The 10,581-nt window shown below is 57.1% G+C and overlaps 2 protein-coding genes across 2 annotated transcripts; one reads left to right on the top strand and one right to left on the bottom strand.

Moving 5' to 3' along the window:
• LOC309413757 (bone morphogenetic protein 2-like) lies at positions 1-2,589 on the top strand (the record flags this gene model as incomplete). The annotated part of the gene is made up of 5 exons (XM_082010957.1): positions 1-360; positions 478-614; positions 979-1,101; positions 1,602-1,800; positions 2,195-2,589. Exons 1-5 carry the CDS (start codon positions 99-101, stop codon positions 2,587-2,589), a joined length of 1,116 nt encoding a protein of 371 aa, XP_081867083.1. The 5' UTR covers positions 1-98.
• Positions 2,590-5,864: 3,275 nt separating this feature from the next.
• Positions 5,865-8,908, bottom strand: LOC309413662 (potassium voltage-gated channel subfamily V member 2-like; the record flags this gene model as incomplete). The annotated part of the gene is made up of 2 exons (XM_082010854.1): positions 5,865-6,261; positions 7,658-8,908. 2 exons carry the CDS (start codon positions 8,906-8,908, stop codon positions 5,989-5,991), a joined length of 1,524 nt encoding a protein of 507 aa, XP_081866980.1. The 3' UTR covers positions 5,865-5,988.
• Positions 8,909-10,581: the final 1,673 nt, after the last annotated feature.

Genomic DNA, 10,581 nt, shown 5'->3' with positions numbered 1-10,581 from the left:
TCATGTGCATATTTGACTCCAATCCATCTTTCCAGTGAGTTATAAATGCAGCGCTGGGGAGGCAGCAGGAGTCGAGCTGGCGCAGGGGCAGCAGAGCCATGCTGGGGACGGTCCTGCTGCTGCTGGCCCTGGCCAAGCCGGCGTGCCCGAGTCCAGCCAGCGCGGCGAGCCGGCGGGCTGAGGCGCTGAAGAGGCTCCTGGAAGTCTTTGGCATGGAAGACCCTCCGCCGCCCCCCGCTCACTTCAAGCAGCCGCCCCAGTACATGGTGGATCTATTCAACACCGTTGCCAACGCAGATGGTGTCACCAAGAACCCCGACATCCTGGAAGGCAACACAGTCCGGAGCTTCTTGGATAAAAGTAAGGGTGCGGGGTCCCCGTGGTGCAGGGGATGGGTCTGCGGGAAGGGGCCAAGCGCAGCTGGCAGAGGTGCTGCCCCCAGTTCGGCTCCGCTTCCCAACCTGTCCTTCGCTGCAGCTCATGGCGAGAAGATGCGGTTCCTCTTTGTCCTCTCCAGCGTGGCTAAGAACGAGAAGATACTGACAGCAGAGTTGCACCTCTTCCGCCTCTGGCCGAGGGCCACCGACGGACCCAAAAGGCACCACTTCTGCCAGGTGAGGAGGGGGATGGGGACAGGGATGGGGACAGAACAGGGATTGGGATGTGCCCCAGCCTGTGTCTGCAGATGCCACGGGCGTGCTGTGGTCATTCGCCTGCAGCGGGAGCTCGGCTCTGCTCTGTGAAATTCATATGATTGAAGTGTCACCGCATTGCACAGAGAATCACGATGTGATTTAACCACGGTGGTTTCTTAAATATCGTTCTGGTTTGTGCATGCACCAGCCAGGGCACCTGCAGGTTGTGACAAATCAAGCTGACAAGTCTCCCATCTCCCACCTTTTTTTTCCCCAGTTCCTGTGTCCGGGGTCTTTCCCCTCGGGCAGGATGGTGGTAACCACCCTTTGCTGCCTTCCCCAGGTCAGCATCTACCAAGTGCTGGAGAAGAGCGAGCTGGACGCCCCCGGAGGGAAGAAGCTGCTGGCAGCCAGGCTTGTCTCGTTGCAGGGCTCGGGCTGGGAGGTCTTTGCCATCACGCCGGCTGTGAGTGCTCATCCCCTTGCTTTTCCCCTGGTTTGGATGGCACAGAGGGATCCCCGGGGCTTTGCGTGCCAGAGCTTTTTTTAACCTGTTTTGCTGCCAGCGGCCCTTTTGGGCTCCGATGCAATTTGCTATCTGTACTCTCTGCAGCAATGTGGGGGGGATACAGGCTCTGGGAGGGGGCTACGAGCCCTGCCAAGAACCCCGGGGGGGCTGCTCCGTCCTGCCCCAGACCAGTCCCACCGCTCCGCAGGTAATGCCAGTGCCAGCTGCCACCGCAACGTCCCCTGTGCCGCAGTCCTGGAGCAGCACAGCCCCTTCCCACGGCTGCCAGGGCAGTGCCCGGGGCTGGGGGTCGGAGCGTTGGCTGCGGGGGTCCCGGTTCATGCTGCTGTGCTGCTGACAGGGCGCCGGGTCTGCTGGCCTGGCACCTGCCGTGGGGACACCGCCACGGCGCCTGTCCTGGCCTGCAGCACCGCAGTGACACCAGTTTTGTTCCCCAGGTTCGTGAGTGGACCCAAGACGAAAGCAGCAACCAGGGTTTGCTGGTGACAGTCCAGAGCCCGGACGGGAGCCCGCTCGACCCCCCGCTGCTGCAGTTCGCATCCAGCAGGGACCACCACGAGAGCAAGAAGCCCATGTTGGTCCTGTTCACAGACGATGGGCGCCGGGGAGTGTCCGTGCCCATGGCTGGCTTCCCAGGTGGGTCCCACATGCCCCAGCACGGCTCCCTCAGCGCTGCCATCCCCCTGCCCGCGGGGCACCGGCGTGCTCCCTGCGCATGGGCTTCTTCATATCCAAAGCTCTTTCTCCAGCCAGAGGGAGAGGCCATCTCCTTTGCTGGCTTAGTCTGCACAGGGGTGCAGATGTAAATCGGGGCCCCGCTTGTCCTGATGAGCGTGGCCATGGGACTGTGAGGTTGTCACCTCCTGGTGGCTCTGCGTGGGCTGGTGACAGGCTGCGGCCAAAGGGCTCGCTACACCGGACGGCTGCAGACAAAGCCTGCAGGGAGGGGCAGCCAGGGGGGCTGCGCTGCGTCCTCCCTCCCCCCAGGCTCGTGCGATGGCTAATGGCATTGGGTCTTCATTTCTGGCAGATTTACAGCCTCGGGCTCCCAAGATGCCGGTGCCCAAACTGACTGGGCCACGCAGCACGCGCTCGCTGGACCGGCTCCAGCCCTGCCAGAGGCATCCCTTGTCTGTGGACTTCGAGGAGATCGGCTGGTCTGGCTGGATCATCTCCCCGCGAGGGTACAATGCCTACCACTGCAAGGGCTCCTGCCCCTTCCCGCTGGGCGAGAACATGCGACCGACGAACCATGCCACCGTGCAGTCCATCATCAACGCCCTCAAGCTGAGCGAGGGTGTCAGCAGCCCTTGCTGCGTGCCTGACAAGCTCTACTCCATCAACCTCCTCTACTTTGACGATGACGAGAACGTTGTGCTCAAACAGTACGATGACATGGTGGCCGGGAGCTGCGGCTGCCACTGAGGCAGGAAGAACAGGAAGGTGGAAATGCTGCCAGGGCAGAGGCTGCTCCCACTCCCTCCGGAGCATCTCTGCAGGGATCTCTGTCCCACAAAACCCACCAAAAGAGACCAGGGTGAGCAAAGCAAGGGGTTGCCCAGCTCTGTCCCGGGTGGCATCACCCCCCGATAGTGCCCAGGAAGGCTCAGGGCTGAGCTCTGATTAAAGCGACCTGAATGAGGCCGTGCGACTCATAGCCCTGGGGCAACAGCTCCATTTTGGAGTGCCCTGCGCGGGGGTGCAGGTTTCCTTGCCCATGCAGAGGCTTCCCATAGGCTGTACTATATGTATATAGCAAGAGCACTAATATATGACAGAAACTGCCTGTACAGTGTCCTGTAAATGTCTGTACATTTCTGCATTGTTATAACTTGTAAAATGAATCCAGAGGAACTATTAAACGCGCTGTTCTCCGAGGGGCTGCCTGTGGGACTGCTGCAGGCCGGCGGTGGAAGCAGAGAGATGCAGATTCAGCAGCAGCAGTCCCGGGGCGGGGGAGAGGTTCAGTTGCTGAGCCCCATTCCTTGGAAGCTGAATGATCCCAGGATCCATCAGCCAGCCCACAATGGGGGGCAGGGATCCCCGAGCAGACGATGGGGGCGCGTGGGAGGATGCAGTGACAGGGTCTGGGGGTGAGGAGGGATGTAGATGATCCCGGAGGTGATGCTGCCAGGGCAGGGTGGTGGGGAAGGACGGCTCTTGGTGAAGACGGCCAGAGGAGTCTATGCTGTGCCCAGAAGAAGGGTTCCTCGTGGAAGAGAAATGGGGTAGAAAACAGAGATGACCAGTGTAGTGGGGCTGGGTTGGTGCTGGCAGGTGTACAGAAGGCGGGTGTTGATGTGGGTGGCAGGGAGCGGGTGTGGGTGCTGGGGGCCATAGCCCTGTCCCGCACCCGCTGGCACAGCCCCCTTGTCCCCTGTGGTCCAGGACTCAGCAGGAGCATGGCTGCCCCTGCCAGAAGGCTCAGTCTCTCCAGCCTCTTTCCAACAGTTTCCAACAGCAGCAGCTTAACTATGGTCCCAGGCTGACATCAGGATCCCCCAGCAGCTCTTCACCTCCAAGCCCAGCTTGCAAGGTGACCAAATCCCACCCTGGCCTGGTGTGGAGCAATTGCTGAGGGGCAATTTAGAAATTTACACTCTAAAACCAGCATTGAGACAGGGTGAAACGTAGCTAATGTACAACGAGTCTGTACCGCGGCAATTCCCTGGGCAACCCCAGATGTTGGCAACATCAGGGGAACTTGGTGTGCTTGACCCTGGGAGAAATTGCATGGAGGGTGGAGCGGAGTGGAGACGTCACGGCCACACTCCGTGAACAAGGGAATTTAAAGGTACACAGTGTGTACATTAATAAGCTGCACATGCGATGCCCTGGGTCAGTGACCTGTCAACTTTGATGAAATGCTGTACTTGGAGTGAACTTTGCTTATTATAATATCATTATAATACTGAAACGCACACCCCTCTCAAAAGTTACCCACCTCCCAAGGTGCGACCCCTCCTCAATGAGCATGCGCACTGAATTTTTCCTAGTCTGGACCTTTAAACGCGAAGCGAGAGAATTTTGAACCAATCCTGATAAAGGTATGTATGACTAGAGTCACTCAAGCTCCACCTGCAAAGTAAAACACTATAAAATAGTGTGAAAAGAGCTGGATGTCAGGGAAGACACCATCACTCCTGACTTTTAGGATCCGCTGACGGGCTGACCCTCTCTTCCCCCCCCGCAGTGGGACGCCTTTTGGTAAGATTCGAACACTCGGCTATCCCGAGTGAATCCCCGGGAACTTTAGGAAGCTCTATAGAGTTGTTTCATCATCCCACACATGTGTAACCCACCGTAATTAATTGCACATGCTTTGCAGACAGTGAATTTATCACCAGCGATCCAAAGAACTTGTGCGTCTGTCGCTTCAATAAATCGCACTATTGATTGACTCAGCCGTGTGTGTGTTGTCCCTGAACGCGACCGTACCTCTGAGTGCGGCCGTGTGAGTTCAGGAGGTGACTGGCTGAGCAGGTCGTGTGATGTTAGTAGTGCATCCGGACCTGTGATAGTCCAGAGGGGCGCGACCGGACTACTAACACTGACTTTGGGCATCACTCAGAACCTAAGCTCAGCCGCCCCCAGTGCCTCTGGTATCTGAGGATCGACTGGAACGCAACGGAGATTAGTTTCTGCCAAATTGCTCTGCCTCTTAACGCAACACCTGGCAGGTACCAGTTTCCTCCCACCACTCACCCAAAAGCAGCATGCACAGCTGTCAGCTCTTCCCCACCACCGGCCGCCCTGCAGCTTGGGGTCCCTCTCCCAATCCCACCCAAGGGAAGGGTGAATCCCCCCGGGAGCCCACTGACCAGATACAGTCACACACTGGAGGGTAAATCCTTCCCCCATGCCCCACAAATGTGCCCTCCACCCCCCCGGGGTGTGAAGACAGGGCAGAGCCAACCCGTGCGTCCTGAGCACACGCAGATGCCCCAGCTCCTCTTCCTACGCACCCAGGCCCAGACACCTCATCCCAAAACCAACATGCAGACAGCCTCTTGTTCCACAAGAGCTCCCACTGATGGACAGGAGAGATGGCTGTGAGCCCTGGGGAGACGTTCCATCCCCACCCCCAAATTGTGCGCAGTTTACTGAATTACATGAAGTGGCTGCCCAATAATCTAAGTCAATGAATGGTTTTGGCCTGGTTTATTAAATGCCTGTTCCTGGGGATGCTCTGGCTGCCCGCTCTGCACCCCAGAGTGCCCGCAGTTCCCGTTGCAGCAGTACCACAAGCCAGGACTGTGCCCCCAGGCTCCCAGGGCAGCGGGAAGGAAAGTGGGTTTAGCTGGAAGGACGCGCGGCTGCAGTCTTTTCTGTGGGCCTTCACCCAAATCCCCATCGCGTGGACTCAGCCTGGGCTGAAGGTCTGCTCGGCAGGGAAGGAGTCATGGGGTCCCGTGACTGGGGAGGGGAGTCTGCATGTGTCCCACTCAACCCAGGAGCAGAGCGGGTGACAGAGTTCAGCCCCATGCATCCCACCTCTCACTGCCCCACGCCCCAGACCGCGACACACACACATGCTGCCTTGGCCGGGCAGCACGCTTTTTAGCTGGTCCTTTACCGACCGCTCCGCAGGACAGCAGGCTCCAGCACACAATATTGAGGAAGGTCACAACACAGTCACGGGCATGTTTCATCCCTCCAAACAGCCCGAGCCAGCAGCGGCACAGGTACAACAGCAGCCATCCCCAGACGCTGCCGTGACTTGCTGCTTGCTGCCTGAGTTGTGAAGCCCCCCCGGGGGACAGAACCTGCTGGAGGGACAGCCAGGCTGGAGGGCAGGACACTTCACGGTGGCGGGGTCAGTGGTCAGTGGTGACAGTGGGGGTCAGCTCTGCAGCACTCCGACAGCTTCCGCAGGACTCGCTCCTTCAAGCGGATCCTCCTGGAGAGCTTGAGCGAGTGGCTGGTCTCGTTCTCGTGGGCCTTCAGCTTGGCATAGTAGTCAGAAAACTTGTTGTAGAGGATGGAGATGGGCATGCCGTTGAGGATGATGCCAAAGGAGATGCAGGCAAATGCCACCATCCTGCCAAGCACCGTGTCGGGCACAGTGTCTCCGTAGCCCACAGTAGAGAGGCTGACCTGGGCGAGGAAGGGAAAGGATGAAATCCTACGTGGACAAGCCCAGCAGACCCTGCCTGCTGGTGCTGGGACCCACCTCCCCCTGCCCCTGCTGCAGCAGCCTGCGGCGCCAGGGCCGAGCGCCCCGGGCGGCGCCCAGCAGGCTCGGAGAGCCCAAAGAAAGGGCTGGATGAGGCCCCGACAGCAGGGACCAGCGGTAAGCCTCCCTCCTCCCCTTCACATGTCTCGTCGGAAGCAGCGGGACATCACGGAGCTGAACCTCCCCCAGCAGCCAGACTGTCTGCTGGCGCTTCCTGCCCCCGCGGAGCGGCGGCCGCGGTGCTTCCGGGCGGTAACCGGCCCGGTCCCGCAGGAAAGCAGCTTCCCAGAGCCTCCCTCCGAGGGGAACGGCGGCACTGCCCAGGAACGCACCCGGAGGAACCGCGTTTGGATGACAGGGGAGCGGGACTATGGGGACAGGGTGAGAGCTGAGGCACAGAGGTTTGAGCTTTGCGTGGAGCCGTGCTGACCAGGGACGGGAGCAGCCTGTGACGTTTAAATACTCAAATCTGGTGATTTTGCTAAGTGATTTTGCACTTCCTCGAGGAGGGGTGAATTTGAAGCAGGCAGCCTGTGGTGGCCAAGGGGGATTATAAGAGAATAACTGATCTATGGGATCATTTCATCCATAAATCAAAATGCTCTTGTAACCCCTGGCTAAACCTCAGTGCTTTAGCTGCTCCTCATCTCAGAGGTAATCCCAGGTTTATTATAGCACTCGGCTCAGCAGAGCTGCCAGCTCCCAGCACAAGCAAGGCAGCAAACAAAGATCCTGTCCCCGGCTGTAGCACACCCCAGTCTGTGTCCCCTCTCAGGACAGGGGCTGAGGCACGGTGTGACCGTGTTTCCTTGGCTCCCGCAAGCCGCCCTGGGTCCCCTGGCTCAGCCCCACAAGCTCTGACCCCCCTCACTCCTCCCGAGCCCAACCGGGCTGCAACGCTGCACAAGCTCTCAGGCTGTCCTGGGCAGCTGTCCCCATGCCCACAGGGTCTGAACCACATCCCCAAGCCCACACATCTAAACCGCAACACTTGGGTCTCATGACAAATAAAGCCCGGGCTGAGTTACACCCCCCTTGTCACTAACCCAGGCCTGGAGGTTCCCAGGCCACCAGCCCTGTCCCACCATCCCACCCCAGCACTGGCTTTTGAGCCTCTGAGGTTAGTCCAAATCTCTGATTTCTTTTCTCAGAGCGTGCAGGGCTCTGGGTTTCCCACCATTACTGAGCTGGTGGGAAGACTGGACGTTTTTCTGCCTCCTGGCCAGCAGCAGTGGTGAATCCCTTGAGCACCAAGGCAGCCCCTACCCACGGAAGCCCCACCGCACCCCTCTCTGGAAGAAGGTGCTCACACCTTACCGCAGCCCACCACCATGCATAGGGGATACTGGTGAAGTTGGTGCCTGGGACATCATGTTCCACAGAGTGCATGAGAGCAGAGAAGGTGAAGACCCCCATGGCAATGAAGAGGAGGAGGCAGCAAACCTGCTGGTAGCACTGGCGCATGGTGAAGCCGAAGGCCCGGAGGCCGGTGGAGTGGCGCGCCAGCTTGAGAATGCGGAAGATCCTCATGAGCTTGATGAGCTTGAGGACTTTTCCCAGCTTGCTCACATTCTCAACCTTGTGCAGTTCCTCATGGTAAAGCATATCCCCTTCGTCCAAATGTTCAAAAAGGATCTGGATGTAGAAGGGCAGGATGGCCACCAGGTCTATAGCATTAAACGCTGCCCGCAAAAAGTTCCTGAAGCTGGAGGAGGATATGAGCCGCATGAGGTATTCGGAGGTGAAGAAGATGGCACAGATCATCTCCAGCTGCTCCATCCACATCTTCCCTGTCTTGTGTTTCATCTCCTCCACTGTGCTCAGTGTCATGCCCACAATGGAGATAAGCACAAAGAAGCTTGACATGACAGCAATGATCTTGGCTGGGACAGAAGAGTACGGGTTCTCAATGAGGTTCCAGATCATCTTCCGAAACCGTCCCATAAATTTGCCCTCAAACTGCTCTGCTGAGTCCAGGGGCTCCAATTCTGCCTCCAGCTCCTTCTGTATTTTCAGGTACTCGCTGAGTTCATCTTGCTTTTCCTCAAACAGGATCCGGCAGCAGCGCTGGGAGTATTTCAGATGGATTCCCCAGTACTCGATTTCCTCCACAAAGTTACTGGGGCACATCTCATCCATTATCCACAGGACACCGCTGCAGTAGAAGTGGAAAATGTAATGGAAAATCAAAGGATCTCTGTCAAAGAAGTACTCATTCTTCTGCACTGAGTAGTCATCGCAGAGCTGCAGCTTCTTCATAGGATCTGTGTAAAGGGCCAGCTTCCCAAGCCTGGTGATGGGATACCGGGCCACTGCCTTGTAAGCTATCTGGAACAATTTGCCGCCCACGTTAATGTTGAGCAAGTATTTGTTCCTTTGGTTGGGAGTCTTGCTTTTCTCATGGTTTCCATCCGTCACGTTCTGCATGGAGCTCCATTGCTTCACCAGGCTGTCCTGTGCAAATGGGATGTGGACGTCCTCCTCCTCCGGCGTCTGGCAGCAGCCCTGGCGATCCCCTATCTTCAGGCTGGCGGAGAGACTCGCGCACCTCGTCCCCAGCTGCTTCATTGTGCCTGACCCTCGGAAACAGTGATTCCCACTACGGGCCGTGGGGCAGCAGCTCCGGCATCACGGGAACGCTCCCACCCACCACACGCTGACTGGGACAAGTGCCGTGGGCTCAGAGGAGCAGTGGTGAGCTGCTGCCCCAGGGGCACTGGCCCCGTCGTGGTGCCACGTGGCACCTGCCAGGTTCCCAAAGCCGATTGCTTATCAGATTGCGGTTTGCATCATAGGAGTTGGAGGCAGCTAAGTGTCCGCTCCTTAAGACAATAATGAGATTGCAGCACTAGCCCTTTATGTAAGGAACTATTTCCAGCTCTGCACTGCTCTTTTTCCATATTCTGTTCTTTAGCAGTTTGTGTTTGTCACACGCTATCCTGCTTCCAAGAAGTGCATCCAGGATAGCAAGTTGAAAAGAGAGCATGAACTTGCCTTGATTTAACCCTGAAATACCTCCTTTGCCAGGCGCAGAAATGCAGGATTTGTATCGGCTTTGTACCCCCACGACAGATGCTGCTCTTGGCACCAGTCGTTCGTTAAGCACATGAGTGCTAATGCAGCTGCCCCTGCTCCATCAGCTGTCATAGCCCAGAGAAGGGAAACAGTTGGTACCTCCCAGCTCATCCCTCAAAGCCCCACAGCACAGATTTACAGGGGAAGAGGTTAAGGAACCATCTCACCCCCCACGCGGTGCCCGAGCGGATCCCCAGTGCGTCAGGTTGCTCCTGCACTGCTGCCCTGTGCCACCTGCTCATCATGCTGGCCTCCAGCCCCATTAGTCCCACAAGCAAGGGCAGGAATGTGGAATGGGACGCTGGAAATGCAAGTATGCACGAAAAGTTCCCCCCAACTATAGGAACTGAAGAGGAGGAAAGAATCCTTTGGATGTGCAAGTAAAAGGGGAATCAAAATTTAAATGGGACGATCTTTGAGGTCTTACCCTGGAACACAACCCTACCTCAGCATGTAAAACATCACATTAATTTCCATGAACTGATCTAATCAAATACAGACACCTAGAGCACAAAGCTGCTCCTAGGCGGAAAAGCAGCTCAGGCTTCACTACAATTGAAGTCTCCGAGCCTGGGGAATAGGACAACAAAATTGCTGCTGGCACCAGACAGAGGAAGGGAAATTGCTATCACAAACACAGCCCCAAGCTTTGGCACAAGATCCATAAAAATGTGTTTCTTTCAACACTGAAGCACTCAGCTCAGGGACCAGTAAGTAAAACCTGCATGACCTTGCAGTGGAAAGAGGCTGCGACTGCTGAGTTTACCCACTATCCTTGCTCCCCATCGCACAGGGAAAGGAGCTCTGCCCCACTAACACAACAGCACATCTCAGTGCAGCAGCTCGAGCTAAGAGGATCACAGAATCACTAGGTTGGAAAGGACCTTCAAGATCATCAAGTCCAACCATTAATCCAGCGCCATCATGTCCCCTAAACCATGTCCTGAAGCGCCACATCCACACATTTTTTGAACACTTCCAGAGATGGCGACTCCACCACCTCCCTGGGCAGCCCGTTCCAATGACTGACCACCCTCTCGGTGAAGAAATTTTTCCTAATATCCAATGATCAAGGATGATCTGGGACAGGCTGGTGGCAGCTGACCTCTGCCACGTGGCCCTGACAGCACAAGCACTTCTGTCAGCCCTAGCTCAGCCGTGTCCTG

Source organism: Phaethon aethereus (genome assembly GCF_964289735.1).
Source record: "Phaethon aethereus genome assembly, chromosome: 26".
In the NCBI taxonomy this organism is placed as follows: domain Eukaryota; kingdom Metazoa; phylum Chordata; class Aves; order Phaethontiformes; family Phaethontidae; genus Phaethon; species Phaethon aethereus.
Note: the sequence above shows the minus strand (reverse complement) of the source record. Positions and strands in the feature narration are given on the sequence as shown.